At 38.4% G+C, this 20566-nt stretch overlaps 1 protein-coding gene across 1 annotated transcript; it reads right to left on the bottom strand.

The window, feature by feature from the left end:
• Positions 1 to 2120: 2120 nt before the first annotated feature.
• CCT4 (chaperonin containing TCP1 subunit 4) lies at positions 2121 to 19944 on the bottom strand. Its single transcript, XM_066378185.1, has 14 exons — positions 19673 to 19944; positions 13937 to 13989; positions 12037 to 12126; positions 10789 to 10897; positions 10068 to 10210; positions 8080 to 8201; positions 7576 to 7708; positions 6677 to 6816; positions 5452 to 5548; positions 5257 to 5367; positions 5036 to 5166; positions 4665 to 4899; positions 2570 to 2683; positions 2121 to 2331 (listed from the first exon to the last, which is right to left on the bottom strand). The coding sequence occupies exons 1-14, from the start codon at positions 19797 to 19799 to the stop codon at positions 2317 to 2319; spliced, it is 1620 nt and encodes a 539-aa protein (XP_066234282.1). The 5' UTR covers positions 19800 to 19944; the 3' UTR covers positions 2121 to 2316.
• Between the last annotated feature and the right edge of the window lie 622 nt (positions 19945 to 20566).

Genomic DNA, 20566 nt, shown 5'->3' with positions numbered 1-20566 from the left:
AGCATCGTCCTGCTACGTCAAGGTACATAAAAGAATCAACTAATGAATATATAAATAAATGGAACTGATGTTGCCAAAAATTAATCCATCAATAAAGAAAAAAAAGTGCCTGGGTTGTTGGTAGTTTAAATGAGTGGTCAGGAAAGAATTGGCTGAGGAGTGAACATCGGAGCAGACATTCATGGGAGGTCAAGGATGAGCTGAGCTCCTATGGGGGGGGGGGGGTGTTTTAGGTAGGGCCACAGCAAGAGCAAAAGTCCTGCAACAGGAGTGTGCTAGGACACAAGGCAGCCAGTGTGAGAGGAGTGGAGGGCACAAGGGAAGTATTAGGAGCTGAGGCAGAGACAAGAGGGACAGATCCAGGGCTTGTTGGCTAATGAGAGCTTGGCTTTTATCTTAGTGAAACTAAAGCTTTAGGGTATTGACTTTTTTTTTTTTTTTTTTTTTTTTTTAGAGATAGAGTGAGAGTGATAGGGACAGACAGGAACAGAGATGAGAAGCATCAATCTTCAGTTTTTCCTTGGGACACCTTAGTTGTTCATTGATTGCTTTCTCACATGTGCCTTGACTACAGGCCTTCAGCAGACCGAGTGACCCCTTGCTCGAGCCAACAACCTTGGGTACAAGCTGGTGAGCTTTGCTCAAACCAGATGAGCCCATGCTCAAGCTGGCAACCTTGGAATCTCGAACCTGGGTCCTCCACATCCCAGTCTGACACTCTATCCATTGCGCCATCGCCTGGTCAGGCAGTATTGACATTTTAACATTAAATCTTCCAAATCATGAACATGAGGTTTACAATTACTTGCCTTCAATTTATTTCAACATTTTGTCATTTCTACTGTACATCTCTTTTCACTTCCTTAATTCCTTTTTACTCTTTAACGCAACTGTATCAAAAAGAACAGGTGTTGTAATTTCCTTTGCACATTGTATAGAAATGCAACTAATTTTTATGTGTTAACGCTGCATCCTTACACTGATGAATTTGTTGAGATTTTTTTTGTTTTTGTGGACTCTTTAGGGCTTTCTACATTTAAGACAGAACCTTGTGCTAAATACCTGATAAAAGTTCCAATATGAATAATCTGGAGAAGTATCTGGAGTATTTTGACTTAAGATGTTAGGACATACTCAATGGTTTCATAGCAGCCAGAAAAAGTTTATTTTACGGTGAGCTCTTAATAGCCATTAAAAGGGGAGGGAATAAATTGAATTACTAAATTTTAGACAATCCAGAAATAGGTATCTAAACATATTAAGACTTATCATTTACCAAATTAGTTATTTTAGTTAACTATTTGAGTTGTCAGATACAAAAGAAGCTTCAGACTGGTTGGCTGAAATCCTCCACAAATGCCATGGAGAATCCTAGTTGCTTTTGTAATACTCCTTGTGAAATACAAGACAGCGGACAGTGGGAGTAATACCAAATTGTGCTGGCCCAATTTATGACCCACCTTAAAGGTCTGACCTTTATCCAAAGGCAATCAGCAAGTTATGAAAGCTTTCATAAAGGGGAGTGCCAGACAAGTTTTAAACAAAAAACACTAGCTGCAGTGTGTGCAGAACTAGTGAAGGGAGGCTCAAGTGACAGCAGAGATTACTCTGATTTTACACTATTCATGCTGAGAGATGCTTTATCAGGGCAGAATCAATGAAGATGTTTAAAACCACTGAAATAAGACATACTAGTTAAGAACTCCTTTTGTATAAACAAGATGTGCTACTTATGTATACTTTTATTTGTAGAAGGAATCTCAATACAATAGTGCTTATTCTTGGAGAATGGGATTAGAATTATAAGGTAGAAGAGAGCCTTTCATTTTTCACTTTGTATCTTTCTATCCTGTTCACTTTTCAAACAGCAAATATATATATATTACTTTTTTATTTTTTGGTAAATGGGAATTTATCAGGTGGTGAGGATATTATATGAAGCCATTTTTTCTCCCTTCTCAACATTTCTGATTTAAAAAAAGTATTCAGGATTAAAATCCTAAGGAAGGTAACATAAATATGACTCCATTCCCCTCCTTTTTATAAAGGTTTTCTAGACATGTCTGAAATAACAGAATGTTAGGAGAGGAAGGGTGCCAGTGGCAATAAATGAATCTCCCTTTGGAAAGCAAATATTTAATATTTTCATTAAACTGTGTCAATACAATTTCAAGTAAATGCAAACTGGAAGACCAGGCCCAGAATTCTAAGGAAACAATATTCCAAATGACAAGAAACACCAGTGATCTTCCTCCCACTCCAGCTGTATGTACTATTAGTGGCGTTGATGGTCCCGGTCAGCCAGTGTTATTCAGATTACCGAGTGTTTACCTGACAAGAGAAAAATGAGTTTCAAAACCTGTAATAGCAGAATTTTAATAATAAATGGAAGACATTTAAGATAATTACCCAAATCACCCCTATTATTACAAATAAAAAAAACTATAAAGCACCAATTATTATCACCTTGATGACTAGAAAACTATTATTTACTGCCCTCACCCCTAATCTCAACAAAAAAATATGCCTTTTGATCTTGTAGGAAAATTCACAATCTATACATACTTACCACATCATCAATCTTCAGGATGCTTCGAACAGTTTCAGTGGCCAGAGTCAGTGCACTAACTGAAACCAACAGAGGCTGGACAACCAGTTCCTCCAAAATGTTGGAAATACCACCCTGCAAATTAGCACAAATTGCTTTTAGTGTTTGTAACAGTACATGTCACCAACTTCATTGTTATCAGTATGACTCAAGGCCTTTTCAAATGTAGTTTTCCCTTGATCTAGTCAAGAATAAGATATTCTCTACACTATAGGTTCTAAAGTTTGGAAAAAAATCAATTCATGCTAGATTCCCTCAGATGTAATTCCAAAACTATCTTTAATTAAAAAATATCCTGGTGCCTGGCCTGTGGTGATGCAGTAGACAGGGTGTCAACCTGAAGCAATGAGGTCGCCGGTTCAAAATCCTGGGGTGCCTAGTACAACAAGCAACCAACAGCTAACGTAAAGCATCTATGAGTTAATACTTCTCACTCCACCCCCTCCCACTCTGTAAAATCAATAAATAAAATCTTTAAAAATTCCTCATATTCCTTGGCTGGGTAGTTCAATTGTTAGAACATTGTCCCAATACACCAAGACTGCAGGTCAGGGCACATACTTTAACCAATGGATGCATAAATAAGTGGAACAAATTGATGTTTCCTCCCTCCACCCCGCTTCCTCTCTCTCTCTAAAAATCAGTTAAAGAAAAATGTTGGCAAAAACCAGGTAGAGGATCACAGAGATTAAAAATAATTCAATCCTGCCTGACCAGGCAGTGGTGCAGTAGCTAGAGCACTGGACTGAGATGGGGAGGCCCCAGGTTCAAAACCCCGAGGTCGCCGGCTTGAGCGTGGGATCAACATGACCCCATGGTTGCTGGCTTGAGCTCAAAGGTTGGTGGCTTGAAGCCCAAGGCCACTGGCCACTGGCTTGGGCAAGAGGTCACTAGCTCTGCTGTAGCACCCCCCCCTTAAGGTACATATGATAAAACACTCAATGAATAACTAAGGTTTTGCAACAAAGTATTGAAGCTTCTCATCTCTCTCCCTTCCTGTCTATCTGTCCCTACCTGTCCATCTGTCTCTGTCACAAACACACACACACACACACACACACACACATCTCTGAATCTTAATTCTAACTTTGGTCAAGTTTGGTCTGCTCTGCCTTTGTATCTCTCTGAAATCTCACATTCAAAATTCTTATCGCCACTATTCTAGTCCCATTCTCCTAAGGATTACTGCTGATGGTGATAATGCAACCCTGTCTTCTGTGTTCCTGCCTTAAAATACTCTTTTCATGATCTTAGTTTCTTGGTAAAAAGCTTTAGTGGCTTCCAACTATTGTAATAAAAACCCATACCTGCATACTCAAGGGTCTCCTCATTTTAGCTCTTATCTAATGTTTCCTACCTTAAAGCCCACTGTGTATCACCAAAATATGCTCTAGACAAAGAGAAACTTCTTGGTCTTGCTCAACTGTAAACCATTTGCTCCCCCATCTGAAATTTCCTAATACCCTACCAATGAAAGCATCTTCATAAAGATTCACTTAACTAGGTAGTACTCTCCTTTGAAGTTCTGTACTATTAAAAAAATTAAAAAATTTTTCCCATTAAGTATTCTCTGTCTCTCAGTAAAAAGAGACATTAATAAAACAATACAAAAGGGGAAATTATTACTGTTCTATGTGTTTATTCCAGAAGACTGTATTAGGTTGGTGGTCACAACAGCAGCAATGGCTGATACCTACAGTGCTTACTCTAGGCCAGAAATCTTTTTAAGAGCTTTCTTATTAGTAATACATTTAATCCTCACAACTGGCCTACAAGGGACCTATTAATTATGGCTGTTTTTATAACTGAGAAAAATGAAGCACAGACTATGTAATTTGTCAAAAATCAGTCAATAAGTTGGCAGAGCTAATGAACAAATACTTCCCATTTAAGGCATCACCTTCTTTCTCACTCAATGACACACAATTATCCTGCAGGCCTCGTATTTAAGTCCAAGATTACTTTTAATCACAAAGCTTTTCATTCAATAGAGAATCATGAAACTTGAAAAAATTTTATATTAACATTTTCTGCAATAAAAAAATTAAATTATTACCTTTCGGACATTAATGCCTGTAGTTTTTTCTCCTTGGGCATGCCGGTTTCTTAGCTCTGTTACTGTAGAAATGGGATTCAGGCCAGCATTTTCAGCTAATGTAGATGGAATGACTTCCATAGCATCTGCAAAAGCACGAACGCAGTAGGATTCCATACCACTCAATGTCCGTGAGTATTCAGTTAACCGTAAGGCCAATTCTATTTCTGGAGCACCACCTCCTGCAATAAGAGCTCTGAAATTCACAAATATATTTTTAGCTTACTGTATCCAAGAGAATGCCACTTTAAATAATTTACCAGTTATACCCTTAAATTAGTCAAAATATGTAAGTTTTAATGTTCTAAATGTTACTTAGTGATTTATATTACCTCTTCTTCACTAAACAGCGAATGACACATAGGGCATCATGAATGGAGCGCTCAGCTTCTTCAATAACCAATTTGTTAGATCCACGAACAACAATTGTAACTGTTTTTCCAGGGCTTGTACAGCCTGTAATCTTTAGTCAACAAATTCCAAATTAGGGATTTGGAATAAGGATCAAAATAAACAAACTCAGGCAAATCAAGCTTAATTATAATACTGTTACCTTGAGCAGTTTGCCAGAACCATTTAAATTGACCTCCTCAGCTAACTCAGCCGATCCCAGCATGTCAGCAGTGAACTGGTCAATATGAGCAACTGGCTTGGTTCCAATTGTCTGGAAAAAAAGTCACACCCACAAATTAATATCATTTGATTACTGAACATTTTCACACTTAGAGATGTGTTAGGAATACTTTACCTTACAAATGAATTCAATATCTTCTCTTTCAATATCCTTAACTACCATAATCTTCATTTTGTTCAGGAAATGTAATGCAAGATCACTAAGAGCATCTCTAAAATACAAAATCGGTCATTATGTCAACGCCAGGTTAAAAAAACTTGGGTGTTCAGCCATTTTAAAATTTTCATTATTTTACTACTACTTAAGTGACCAATGACTCAACATGTGAATATGGTTTACATATTTGTTTACCAAGTTTATGAGCTCAAAAAAATTTTTTTTGCATGTCACCTCGCATAGGAGCCATGGTAATCTTTGTATCATTCCAATTTTAGTAAATGTGCTGCAAAAGTAGTCAAAATTCTTAAACAAAATTTCCAGTGGATAATAATTAAAATGTGCCCCAATGACACTATTTGTAAAACACAAGATAACTGTCATTTAAAAAATACTAAATAAATACATTTCCGATAATTAAAACTTTAATGATTTACAATGAAATATGATTAATTCAAGACCACAAATGAAAACTTCCCTAACAAATTATCTGGAATGATCCTGATAAGCCAGTGATACCCAGAGGGGGGAATATTACTATCCCTGTTTTACAGATAAGCCAACTGAATTTTGGGAGCAATTACTCAACATTAGTAGTTATTACATGAGAACGAGGTATTCCAATTCTTGATCAAGGTTTCTACATAAAATGGACATCCAGCCTGGCCTGTGGTGGCTCAGTGGATAAAGTGTCAACCTAGAACGCTGAGGCTGCCAGTTTGAAACCCTGGGGGGCTTCCCTGGTCAACTTACAAATGATAAGCAATCAATGAGCAACTCAAGTGAAGCAATGAAGAGATGATACTTCCTGCCATGCCCCTACTGCCTGTAAAATCAGTAAAATCTTTAAAAAGAAATGAGCATGCACAGTACTTCTAGCATAATGTGTTAATAAGGCAGAGAACATGGGAATGAAAAACAAAGCATTCCATTTACTAGATATTAAGGATCTTGTTCTAGAAAGATTATACAACCTACATTTAAATTATCACAATGGAAAGAGAACCCATTTTAGAGGACTTATCAGAATGCCCCAAAATGCAGGTTTATTAGTTGTCTAGTGATTCACCCACTTCAAATGATTCTTTAAAAATCTAGACTGCTAGAGGATCCAATAAATAAGTGAAAAAGTGGGGATTCAAAATCAGTTATTAAGAGAAGAACAAAATAAATGGCCCCACACCTTAGAATAGACTTCTGTATGAGAAGGACATTACATCCTGTTTTTTTAATTTGCTTCACTAAGTTTAGTATATAGGCTCTCTCCTCTCGCAGTACTCGATCCATCTGGACATAGTCAGAAACTACTATCTGATTATCCATCTGTTTAGAAAAAGAACAACATTAATAATTTGCATATAGGAGTTTTAAAGTGAAAAAAATTTTTAATGAAAATATTGTAGTATAAATTCAATCAAAATCACACCAAATATCATATATAAACATGCACAGAAAGGCCTGGGAAGAATACACACCAACCTTAGTACAAGTCTTTAATGCTGATCTATATACACCTTGCTGTCCTATATATGCATGTACATTTTGATCATCAAAAAAATATAAAATGATTCCCTTATTTCCTGAATATGCCAATGCTATTTATAAAATATATTACTGAAATAACTTCATTTGCATCCTTGTTACTCTTATTATTTCTTCAGGGTATAGATATAAAATTGGCTTTTAAGTTTCATCCATGCAAATGTAGAGAAAAGATCTGCCTGCTATTATGAAGGTTTCTGTTCTCAGAAAACTAGAAAGATCCAGAAATTCCACTTACACTATAACTTTTACATAACCTATTTTTATTATTTCATATATATCCTTATTATGTTTCCATCTATGAAATAAACCAATGCTCAATTTTAGTAACTAGCCAATTCAGGCTATATAGTACATTTGTCATGTTTTGGCATCTAACAATTTCTATTTTTTGTTTCAATTTTACTAATTCTAATGATATATATGCTTTTTTATCACTTATATCAGTATTTTTATTTTTATAATAATGAATAAAAGTCTGCATTATTAGAATGGTAAACACATAAATAAAAAAAATCAATTTCATGTAGTTCTACTTACATCTGTTTTGGGAGCAGATAAGCAAAACTGAATAAGCCCAATCTTAGCCTTTTCAACTCTGGTTATACCAGAATTTGCCACCTTTTGAGTGAGAACCAGCCCTTCCACCAACTCACAGTCATCGATTGTCCCACTAGTAAAAAAAGGAAGGAGATAGTTCACAGGATTGAAATTTCCTGTAAATTTATGAGTCTATTCGATTTCTAACATATTAAAAACCATCAGCAGTTCAATAAATGTACATCAACCTCACTCAAATTTATTAGTGCTTCATTCCTGAACCTCTCTGATCACACCACTGCCTTGCTCTTAACAAGGGAATACAAATTCTTGAGATTCCCAGATTAATACAAGTTCTCATAAAAAGAAAAAAACTTTGTGACTTTCATCTAGGTATTTTTCATTTAAATTACTTAGTTTTGGCAATACCTTAAGTTTACTTTCAAAATTAATTTAGAAAAGAGAAAACTAATTTTTATTCATTAAAGTTATAGGTATGCTTACCCAAGTTTCTTAACTATTTTAATATCTCTAAGATCTACACTAGTAGCTGTGGCTGGATCAATCACTTTCATCACTGCATTTACACTCATCGGAGAAAGGAGACTTGAATACTGAGAGACAACCTAAAACAAAAAAAAGGTCAGCTTTACAATAGAAAAAGTCTTGTTTGTTTTTTTTTATTCATTTTAGAGAGGAGAGAGGGAGAGAGAGAGACAGAGAGAGGAGAGAGAGACAGGGGAGAGGAACTGGAAGCATCAACTCCCATATGTGCCTTGACCAAGCAAGCCCAGGGTTTCGAACCAGCGACCTCAGCATTCCACGTCGACGCTTTATCCACTGCGCCACCACAGGTCAGGCAAAAGTCTTGGTTTTTTACTGACAAAGATATTCAAGAAGTTATCTTAATCACTTTTTTTGGGTGGTGGTGCAGGGAGAGAATATGTGAGAAATTCTATACACAGTCTTTTCAACTCAGGTTGTCAATCATCAAGAGCACAAAATAAAAATATGTAGCCTTGCTTTCCCCTTTTATTAGTATATCAGACAGAACTATTGAGATTACTATCAACTCTAGTGAAAATTTAAAATGAAACGTTAATTTTATGTGGAGGTATCTTATCTAAAATGAATTCGTGATCAGATGCCACCTTTGTGCAATCCTAATACTGAGGGGCTGGTAAAAAAAAAAACTAATGGTTAATATTTACTGAGCACTTATCATATGCCAGGCAGTGGTCTTAGTTAGCACTTTACATTCGTATTCTCATTCACCCTTCAGAAACTGACTCAAACAGCTTAGTTAAGCGATGGAGCCAGCCTTGAACTCAAGTCTAGACTCTATGACCAATACCTGTAACCATTATACTTTTCTGTCTGTATTACTTCTGGGACTTTCAACAATATTATTTAGTCCTCTAGTTAACATTTGAAGAAAATGAACATATTGATATAATGCTGATGAAAAGAATAAATGTGTATGTGACATACGATGTAACAGAAAACAGAAGATGACATGATTTCCCAAGAAATTTAAAAGAACACTGTAGCTTTAAATTTGGTAAATAAAAAAAAGCAGCACAGATGTTAGATGAACTATAGATGGGCAACCCTGTCCTGGTTCAAATCTCTGGTTTACCCCTTACTAGTGGGTCTTAGATGAATTATGTAACTTCATTAGACTTACTTTTACATCTGTAAAGTGGGGATACAATTTATCTAAAAGCCTTAAAGGAATAAATTTTACTTGAAATCAGTTATACAAATAAATTATTTTTGTTACCTAGTGACTGTTAAGACTTAACATTTATGAACTGTACAGAGTCAAATAAAAATCACAGCATAAGCCTGACCAGTGGTGGAACAGTAAATAGAGCATCAATGACCTGAGATGCTGAGGTCCCAGATTCAAAACTCCAAAGTCGCTTGAGCCCGGAGTCTGGCTTGAGCCCAAAGGCTGTTGGCTTGAACAAAGGGTCACTGGCTTGGTTGGAGCACCCCCGCCCTGCCCTGGCCCCATCAAGGCAAGTACAAGAAGTAATCCATGAATAACTAAAGCTACGCAACTACGAGTTGATGCTTCTTATCTCTCTCCCTTCCTGTCTCCTTCTCCCACTTAAAAAAAAAAAAATTACAGCATGAGTTGTAATTAACAAACATTAAGCTGTAATTTTACGATACTTAGAATTTGTTGCCCTGGCCGGTTTGCTCAGTGGATAGAGTGCCTGCCCGGCATATGGATGTCCTGGGTTCAATTCCCAGTCAGGGCACACAAGAGAAGCAACCATTTGCTTCTCTGCCCCTTCCTTCCCACTTCCCCTCCGGCATCCAGTGGCTCCACTGGCTTGAGTATCGGCCTCAGGTGCTGAGGATGCTTGCTTGGTCCAAGCATCAGCCCCAGACACAGGTTGCCAGGTGGATCCTGGTACAGGCGAAGGCGGGAGTTGTCTCATTATCTCTTCTCATCTCAAGGGGGGAAAAATTTGTCTCACCTTTGAGTTCAATGAAGTGGTAGCACTATTTAATAAAGTTTCTCTGTCACTCAGTTCCACAGGTCGAGACATGTCAATCAAGATTTCAATACCCTTTTCCAAAGCCTTCTGGAATGACTCGGAAATAATAGTTGGATGAATCCCTGTCATTTGTGAAAATCTAGTTACTTAATTAGAACAGATAAGCTACATATTTGACATACTTAAAATTTTCTATTCATTTCAATTTCAAAGCAGTCATAAATTTTACATTATTAACTATAGATTAATACATAATCCTTTGAATAACCTAACTGTTAATTATGGTTAATAATTTATTTCCATTTAACTTGTAACACATCATTTACAAGTGATATTTAAAGTGAAACTAAATTTTATATTTTTAAAAACATCACAAATCTACAAAGTAAAAAGAAGTGACTGGTGAGTCATAACTATGATTAAGCACAATTTACTATAACAAGAACCCAAAACACCCAAAGATTAATAAACACCACCACCACTGCTTTTTGAAAAACAAATTCAATCAAGTTCCATCAAAAGAAGCTTGGCAAAAGAGAGAATCAAAAAGAAAAAACTGTTCTAATTCATATACTAAACAGCAAAATTTAATCCATAAATTCCTAGTAAAAAATTATTCTGCATTAAATCTTAAATCTAACATTACTTCATAATTTTTTGCTTTTACACAGTAATAAAATATGTCCTGTGTTCTACCTACCTTTCTGAAGAAGCTTGGTACAGGAATCTAAGAGGGAACCAGCAATGATGACCACTGATGTGGTGCCATCTCCTGCTTCTATATCTTGTGCCTTAGACAACTCCACCAGCTGGGTGAACAGAACACGTTAAGTTGTTTAATAAGAAATGTGAGAACCCAATATCTAATTCAAATATAAAACAATTGGCCTTCACATCTGTGTCACAATTTGATAATTATCAACACTGTAAGATTAAATGTAATTGAATCATTATTGTCTACCTTGGGTTTCATTTTAAAATGATGACCAATGTATTTGTAGTATACAAAATTCTATTTATATACTCTGTAAAAAGTTGTATTGTGACTTCTGGTTCAGACTGGATTGTAAAAATTTGCTTCCTAGCTACTTAAAGGTGCCTGTGAGAAAGTACAAATAATGTACCATAGATACCCTGTAGCTTTGGAAGCTATGAAATGGGTTGAATTCCAAATGAGAATAGTGTCACTGTGGCGTTTTTTTGCCAAGTTTATCCAAACTGACCCTGTATGAGAATAATTTACTTAAAAAGTCATCTTTACATATGAAAAGGGACTTCTTAATAAACAGTTATCTTTTTGCTGACATGGTAACTTCTCACACGACATTGGAATCATCATGATTCTTAGCTGAATTGGCAGCGTTCGTGTTTTTGAGAGAGAGAGAGGGACAGACAGGAAGGCAGAGAGATGAGAAGCATCAATTCTTCATTGCAGCACCTTACTTGTTCACTGATTGCTTTCTCGTATGTGCCTTGACTGGGGGGCTCCAGCAGAGCAAGTGACCCTTTGCTCAAGCCAGCAACTTCATGTTCAAGCCGGTGACCTCGGGGTTTTGAACCTGGGTTCTCAGCATTCCAGGCCAATGCTCTATCTACTGCGCCACCACCTGGTCAGGCTGGGCATTTGTTTTTAATAAATGTCACTGTAAACTCAGGCACATGATTTTGCTCTCATACATCTAACATCCATTAAACTAATCATTTATGCCATTTCATGTTATCTCATTCTTACTCAACTGTATGGCACATTCCTGTTTACAAGAACAGGAATCTTGCTCTGAGAAGCACAATGCTAGGTACACAATACATCCTAAAAATACGCCTGTTTAGCCTAATGAGTAAAAAATTTTACAATGCTTAAATTATATCATGTGATGAATTACAACAAATCTGTTAACCAAATATCAAACCATACACTTAAAAATATCTCATCTAAACTTATACTTACCATTCTGGCTGCTGGATGTAACACTTGCATTTGTTTCAGAATGGTGGCACCATCATTTGTAATGGTCACATCGCCTTTCCCATCTTGAATCTGGAATTTTTTTTTTTAAACAAAGATGTGATTTCAAAAATCATTTTCTTTACCCAGTATTAATGTGACACCCTAAAAGCTCTACTAATTTTAATACTTCTTGGTAAAGAAGTTAATTTATGTTTGTGTAGCTTAAAATTATGCTTTATTTCAAACTTTATACTAATGTTAATCATTATACTACTAGTATACTGATTTAAAATATGTCTAACAGTCCAACTTTATAGAAGTGAAATAGCTGGCTTTGTTTCAACTATACTACTCACAAAAATTAGGGGGTATTTCAAAATGAATATGAAGCAATAAAATATTCTCTAATTTTTGTGAATATATTTTTTATTTGTGAAAAAGAGAAGGAATCTAGATTCTAAAATAAGAATCATATTACTCCTGGGTTTATATCAAAAACATAACACCATGATTCCCTCAAACCACCATAAGTGTGCAGCAACAGAAATGGGGTGAACACAATTCTTTTTTTTTTCATTGAGCATTAGCTTTTTTTTTTTTAATTAAAACAAATTTTCAGTTATTTACAACATAGTGATTAGACACTTATATAACTTGTAAAGTCTGAACACAAATTTTATAGGCAACACAGTAACTTATTTTTTAGTATCCTCAGTAAAGAGCAAAAAGAATTACTATCAGAGACAGATATTAAAATGCCCAGAATAAATAATGATCTGTGTATCATCCAGAAAATCTTCTATGTTGTTTCCTTATCTCTCACTTCGGAAGTTAACTAGCACTAAATTTGAGGGCATATTACTTAAAAGTCATTAAAATTCACCTGTTTTATGCTGCCAGTCAACAAAGCTCTAAGTAGAGTTGAAATCCCAGACCTGTGTCAGGTCACAGAGCTACAGCAACAAGGAACACTGAACTCAAGCTCTTATACCTAGTTTTATTATATTTTTTCTTTTCTTTTTTATATTTTATTTATTCATTTTTAGAGAGAAAGGAGAGGAGGGGGGGAGTAGCAAGAAACATCAACTCCCATATGTGCCTTGACCAGGCAAATTGAGGGCTTCAAACCTGCGAGTGACCTCAGCGTTCCCGGTTGATGCTTTATCCACTGCACCACCACAGATCAGGCCTATATTTTCTAACAATACAGTAGGTAACTACCTTTGTGTATATACTTTCATTGTTTAAAAAGCATTAAACATGCCCTGGCCAGGTAGCTTGGTTGGTCAGTGTCGTCCCAAAGCAGAGGTTGCTGGTTTGATCCTCGGTCAGAGCATATACAGGAACAGATGTTCCTGTCTCTCTCCCTTCCTCTAAAATCAATAAAATAAACATTTAAAGGGGAAAAAAATTAAACAAAATATGAATTGTAGTTAAATCCTGCCTCCTCACCCTAGTAATCTATCATTCTTCTGAATTCTTAAAATGCCTAACACCTTTTATTTTTTTAAAGTGAGAGAGAGGGACAGACAGGGAGAAAGGGAGAGAGATGAGAAGCATTAATCATAGTTGCAGCACCTTAGTTGTTCACTGATTGCTTTCTCATATGTACCTTGACGGGGAGTGGGGTTCCAACCGAGCCAGGTGACCTCGTGCTCAAGCCAGAGACCATGGGGTCATGTCTATGATCTTAAGCTCAAGGCAGTGGCCCCATGCTTAAGCTGGTGAGCCCGCGACTCTGGGTTTCAAACCTGGGTCCTCAGCATCCCAGGCTGATACTCTATTCACTGCATCACCGACTGGTCAGGCAACCCTTTTTAAATGGCATCTTAACCCTCTCTTTAAGGCCTTGCAGTGTGGACAGTAGCATTCAATAAGTAATAAATTATTCTGTTTTTACCATTTTATCCATTCCTTTTGGTCCAAGGCTTGTTCTAATAGCATCAGCAACAGCTGTAAAAGAAGAAAAAGAAATCAAGACTCTTTAAAAAGCAAAGTATTTCTCTTCTCAAATGATTACTTTGTCCTTATGAGGATATGGTGCAGAACAATTCCCTGTGTCCATTAAAGAAAATTCATTGTTTAATAATCTACTAAAAACAGAGTAACTTACTCCTTTAATTGTATGACATACACTAGATGTTTTGTTGTTAAAGTTACCATACACAGTACTTACGCTCTGCCTATGTCAGAATAAATTTTGAGGATTTATCTATTCTTCCTTTAAATATCAAAATGATACAATTATTTCTGAATGAGGATTCTATTATCTTATCCACTCTTTAAGATAAGACAAGCAGCAATAGGAAAGGCTACACCTCTTACCATACTATATAATTAGTGTATGTTTGACCCCCCCCCTTCAAAAAATTAAAAAAACAACCATTCCAAAGTTACTCTCAATATCTGTTCATGAGAATGTTTTCTATTTCACTAGTTCAGTTATTATATACTTTCTTTTTTTTTTTTGTATTTTTCTGAAGCTGGAAACAGGGAGAGACAGTCAGACAGACTCCCGCATGTGCCCGACCAGGATCCACCCGGCACGCCCACCAGGGGCGATGCTCTGGCCACCAGGGGGCGATGCTCTGCCCCTCCAGGGCGTCGCTCTGCCGCGACCAGAGCCACTCTAGCGCCTGGGGCAGAGGCCAAGGAGCCATCCCCAGCGCCCGGGCCATCTTTGCTCCAATGGAGCCTTGGCTGCAGGAGGGGAAGAGAGAGACAGAGAGGAAGGAGGGGGGTGGGGGTGGAGAAGCAAATGGGCGCTTCTCCTATGTGCCCTGGCCGGGAATCGAACCCGGGTCCCCTGCACTATTATATACTTTCTAAGAGAAACTAGTATTAACAATACTTAACCCAGGCATGGCCAAAATATGAATGAGTTTATGCGGCCTGTGATTAAATTTTTAATATTCTCCGCATGACACACTGTGGAAATGAAATAAGTGGTACTTTTAAATTGTTATATATAAACTATGATATCTAACCACTGTATAACAATGAAAGTTAAAATCTCAGCTACTCAGAAGCTAAAGCGTCTTTGATTATTGGGAATTGAGATATTTAAGAAGACAGAGATACACAGAAAATAATTCCGCGTGTGATTAATCTAGGGTTAACTTCCAATAATTGATCGAATAGATTTGCAATACTTCTTTATTTTTTTAAAAAATTCCATTACAAAGATTTACAACTTTTGTACTTGTCTGTACAATTTTTATAAGCAATTGAATAATGAAAAATAAGAAAATTATAAAAAACTCGCCAAGGAATATTTAGTAATCTTCAGCTCAACTTATATTTGTGAACAAACTTTTGCTTTAACGAATCTAAATAAAAGTACAACAAGATCAAGATTGAATGATTTACATTTGGAGGCTTTGTTAAGAATAGCTACTACAAGTATAAAGCCAGATATTTAAAAAATAATAGGTAGGCCCTAGCCGGTTGGCTCAGTGGTAGAGCACTGGCCTGGCATGCAGGAGTCTCAGGTTCGATTCCCAGCCAGGGCACACAGGAGAAGCACCCATCTGCTTCACCACCCCTCCCCTCTCCTTCCTCTCTCTCTCTCTCTCTTCCCCTCCTGCAGCGGAGGCTCCATTGGAGCAAAGATGGCCCGGGCACTGAGGATGGCTCCGTGGCCTCTGCCTCAGGCGCTAGGATGGCTCTGGATGCAACAGAGCGATGCCCCAGAGGGGCAGAGCATCGCCCCCTGATGGGCATTCCGGGTGGATCCTGGTTGGGCGTATGCGGGAGTCTGTCTGACTGCCTCCCCGTTTCCAGCTTCGGAAAAATGCAAATAAATAAATAATAGATGATGCAAAGCGCTTCAACATGTCACATTAGTTTTTTGTTAATTTGTTGTACTAAATTACTTACATTTATTCATAAACAAATTTTTATAAAATTGTTTACTTAAACGAATCATTTTTGTATTTAACATTTTTTTTTATAATTTTATTTTTTTAATGGGGCGACATCAATAAATCAGGTTACAAATATTCAAAGATCAACAAGTCCAGGTTATCTTGTGTATTTAACATTTTTTAATTTTAATATTTCATCCAGTCTGTGAAAAGTTTTTTCTAATCTGGCCCGGGGGCAAAAACTGTTGGCCACGCCTGACTTAACCCCCTTTGACAAGGTTTAGATAACTGATTAAATATTCCCCTTTCTCACCATCTCACTCCACATAAACAGGGTTGAGATTGTGCTCTAATAGTGTCTGTGTACTCCACCACTAGCATAATGCTTTCCCCCATACTGTGTAAACCAGGGGTCCCCAAACTATGGCCCGCGGGCCACATGCGGCCCCCTGATGCCATTTATCCGGCCCCTGCTGCACCTCCGATAGGGGCACCTCTTTCAATAGTGGTCAGTGAGAGGAGCACAGGATCCATCCTCATCCTGTGTTCCTGGAGTACTGTATGTGGCAGCGCCACAAAGCGCAGCATGGCTCACGTACAGTACTACTTCCGGTGACGTGGGATGCACGCATCACGTCTCCGGAAGCGCGTCATATCACCTGTTACAGCTAGCAGTGACAAATATGGAACCGGACATTGACCATCTCATTAGCCAAAAGCAGGCCCATAGTTCCCATTGAAATACTGGTCAGTTTGTTGATTTAAATTTACTTGTTCTTAATTTTAAATATTGTATTTGTTTCCATTTTTTTTTTACTTAAAAATAAGATATGTGCAGTGTGCGTAGGGATTTGTTCATAGTTTTTTTTAAAGTCCGGCCCTCCAATGGTCTGAGGGACAGTGAACTGGCCCCATGTGTAAAAAGTTTGGGGCCTGACCTATGGTGGCGCACTGGGTAAAGCATTGACCTGGAATGCTGAGGTTACTGGTTTGAAACCTGGGCTTGCCTGGTCAAGGCACATATGGGAGTTGATGCTTCCTGCTCCTCCCTCTGTTCTCTCTCTCTCTTTCCTCTCTCTCTCTCTCCTCTCTCTCTAATAAAAATGAATAAATAAAAAAAATAAAATCAATTAAAAAATTATAAAAAAAAAAGTTTGGGGACCCCTGGTGTAAACAATGATACATAACCTTAAAGAATGTAAGAAAAAATATTTGGTATAATTTAAAAATTGTTTTCTACCTAATTATTTCATAGTTTTGGGCTGCAGCACACAGTATTGTCTATTGAATGACTCCTGGTGAATAAGTACTACAACTACTACTACTGGTGGGTTTGTGTGTGTGGTTTTTCACACCATCAACCAGAGGTACTATTATCTCTTTTTTGGTAACATCAAAACAAAAAACTAGCTACTTATCCCTAGCTGGGTTGCTCAGTTGGTTCGTTAGAGCATCATAATGATACGCCAAGGTTGCAGATTTGATCCTCAGTCAGGGCACATACAAGTTAACCAATAAATGTATGAGTAAGTGGAAAAACAAATTGATGTTTCTCTCTCTCAAATCAAAAAGTAAAATTTAAAAAATAATAAAGTAGTTGCTATATCCTCCACCACCCCCCCAATCAAGGCACACAGGAGAGAGCAATCAATGAACTAAGGTGCTCCAATGAAGAATTGATGCCTCTCATCTCTCTCCCTTCCTGTCTGTCTGTCCCTCTTTGTGTCACACACACCCACAAAAAAATAAAAATAAACTGGCTCCCTGAATTAAACTAAAGATGCAGGTGGCAGCAGCTTTTCTCAATCAGTTTGTAGAATTTTGTCTGATTTGGAAAGACCAGTTGTGTTGTTTTGGTCTGAGCTCTCCTCACATAATCTAGGTCAGGGGTCGGGAACCTATGGCTTGTGAGCCAGATGTGGCTCTTTTGATGGCTGCATCTGGCTCGCAGACAAATCTTTAATAAAAAAAATAATGTTAAAAATATAAAATTCTCATGTATTACAATCCATTCATTTCCTACCACTCATGTTCATGGTTGTGGGTGGCTGGAGCCAATCACAGCTGTCCTCTGGGACAACACCAAATTTTTATTGGATAATGCATAACGTACATGGGTCGTTGTATGGCTCTCACGGAATTACATTTTAAAATATGTGGCGTTCATGGCTCTCTCAGCAAAAAAGTTTCCCGACTCCTGATCTAGGTGATAACTCCTTCTTACATGGATACCTCCCTTGTAGTTTTAATTCTGTTCACGGCTGTTTCAAAGGTCACCTAAATAAACCTTCAATGTTGGATGTCCCATGTTGTATATATTATATAGCTCTTTTGACCCTCCAGACGGCCCCAGAATTTATCTAACATCTTTTGTTTAATGTAATAAATCTAATCTTCCACAATGAACCGTAGATAGCTACATACCCAGTCTTTATTTCCAGAAATATTCTCTCCTGCATTTCCAAATGACTGCCTAAATCTACTTGGCTGGTCATTCTGACCTTTCCTACTCATTAGGCCCAAATCTGAACCTATTCTCTCATTCCATCATCCTTCCTCCAGTGTAGTCTTATTATGATAATAGGTTCTTGGAACTATGGCTGAATGACACAATGAAACCGATTTTACCATAGGATAATTGACAAATACAAGAGTTAAGTTTCTAGGATATCTTATCAAAAATATAAAGAAATCAGGCTAAACATGGGCATTATTTGAGGATCTGCTGTACCTATCTTTTAGCATGATCACACTCTCAGTCACGTGGGATGATGGGTGTCAAATATTCGTAAGGCTGTATTTATATATATTAATATATACGCAGTTCTTTATATGCTTTTTTATTTAATCCCCACAGCAACCCTAAAAGTTAGCTATTAACTCGTCCTACTGAAAAATGATCTCCAGTTGGGAAAATTATGCCAAATCCTTTCCAGGACACCAGGCCCTTCAAGATCTGCCCCGACCCTACCCTTCCAATCTCACCTGTCACTTATTCATGCTCATTTTCAATCCTGAGTGAAATACTCTTTTTACTCAATACACACCACAGGCAAGATCTCTAAATCATTGTTCTTACGTTTCCTTCAACATCTATCTGAACCCCTACAACTCAAGAAAAGTGAACATGTTCCTCCTCAATTCCATAGGTAGAAAGCCTCCACAAGAAGTTGAAGTAACGGTAACAGAGAATGAAACACGGGCCTTGATTTCCACCATCCGCCAGTGTTCTACAACAACAAAAACAACAAAAAACCCCAGCAAACTGTCCATGTTTCTCGATTTGCTTGTGTTTGGTTGCACATACAAAGATAACATAAAAGCACAATGGAGCTTCTATAATTATTCTCAAACAAAGCGCGCAAATCTGTTCAACAGTTATACAGAAGGAAGCTTACCTAAATGGTATTTTTATAACATCAAGGAAACGGAAAAGTATCGTGCAAACATTTCACTAGATGAATCAATGAACAGATAACGGAAGGGCTTAACTGCTAGAACCCCAGGACCGCTGCAAGCGGGCCGCTTTCTTACATGTGGTGAGTGACCAGGGTGAAAATTATGGGCGTCTAGGAATGGGACAAATCCAAGAGCCTCCACACTCTGGGTGGAGAATTATCGGCGGAAAACAGTAAGTATTCCTCCACAGACTGCTTTTATTTATGGACGAGAGGGAACCTAAGAGAAAATGAGCCATGCCCACCGAACACCAGGGTAAGAGCTCAGAGCTCGACCTCAGGGGACTGCGGGCCAGTCCCGGGGAGCAATACCTTTGGCCGCGGAGATGTTGCTGAAGCGTATCTGGGCCGGCTTATCGCGGTCCTGATAAGCGCTTTTGTTGCGGCCGCCGGCAGCCCCGGAGGGCGCCCCGATCCGGGGTGCTACGTTCTCGGGCATGGCGAGCTAGGCTGGGTCTACGTGAGCTCTGGAAGAACGGATGGACGCGGATTCCGGTAGACTGTGGAGTACGAGTACGCGCCCAACGCCTTCAAGAACCTTCCAGAAAGCGGTGCCGGCTCCAGGAGACGGAAAAGGGGGCCTGCCTCGCGCCGCGGCGCTGGCATGACGTAGCAGGCTGCCCGCCGCGCGCCGGTTGAGGGGACTGCGCCGGGCAACTCGGGGCTTGCAGGGGATGTTGGCCTCGGACGCTGGGAGTGGGGGGTCGGGGCCGCGGCGGGGCGGGGCGGGGCGGACTTTGTGAGGTGGGAAGGACAACCTGCTATTTTTGAGGCGAGCGTTGGGACACCCACATCTCCCACTTTCGGGTCCTCGCCTGTGAGGTCCCTTAACTCGAGGGGGAGTACGCTGCGAGTTTACTTGGCTTTCTCCTCAGCCAGTGTTTGTCAGTTTTTATATTTCATTCATTTTGAAAGAGAGCTGGGAGAGATTTGGGATGTGTGTCGGGTTTCCTTTCCTTGAAGTGCTGGGGATTGATTGATACCCAGTGGTAGTTGTAGATTTAACTCTATCCTCATTAAGTGCTAGACAATCTTAAAAGTTTTGGAGCTGTGATTGCCCACCAGATCAGGACTGCCTCACTAGTTAGTACAGCGTCCTCGTTTTACACGGTTCTACGCGGCCATTGCCCGTGGTTCGCAGGGAGCCTAAGCATTTTAATGATGATCATTCAGTTCGACCTACTGCTAAACCCTTGAACGAGTTTT

This window comes from Saccopteryx leptura, chromosome 3 (genome assembly GCF_036850995.1).
Source record: "Saccopteryx leptura isolate mSacLep1 chromosome 3, mSacLep1_pri_phased_curated, whole genome shotgun sequence".
Lineage (NCBI taxonomy): Eukaryota > Metazoa > Chordata > Mammalia > Chiroptera > Emballonuridae > Saccopteryx > Saccopteryx leptura.
The sequence above is the reverse complement of the archived record's forward strand: the minus strand, read 5'-3'. Positions and strand labels throughout refer to the sequence as shown.

Excerpts from the sequence above, each read along its gene's own strand:
- CCT4 (XM_066378185.1), bottom strand. The coding sequence starts at position 19,799 with ATGCCCGAGAACGTAGCACCCCGGATCGGGGCGCCCTCCGGGGCTGCC. Across the intron at positions 10,898-12,036 it reads TACATCCAGCAGCCAGAATG|CTGGTGGAGTTGTCTAAGGC; the intron begins GTAAGTATAAGT and ends CTGTTCACCCAG. Across the intron at positions 2,684-4,664 it reads CAGGCATTAATGTCCGAAAG|GGTGGTATTTCCAACATTTT; the intron begins GTAATAATTTAA and ends GCTAATTTGCAG.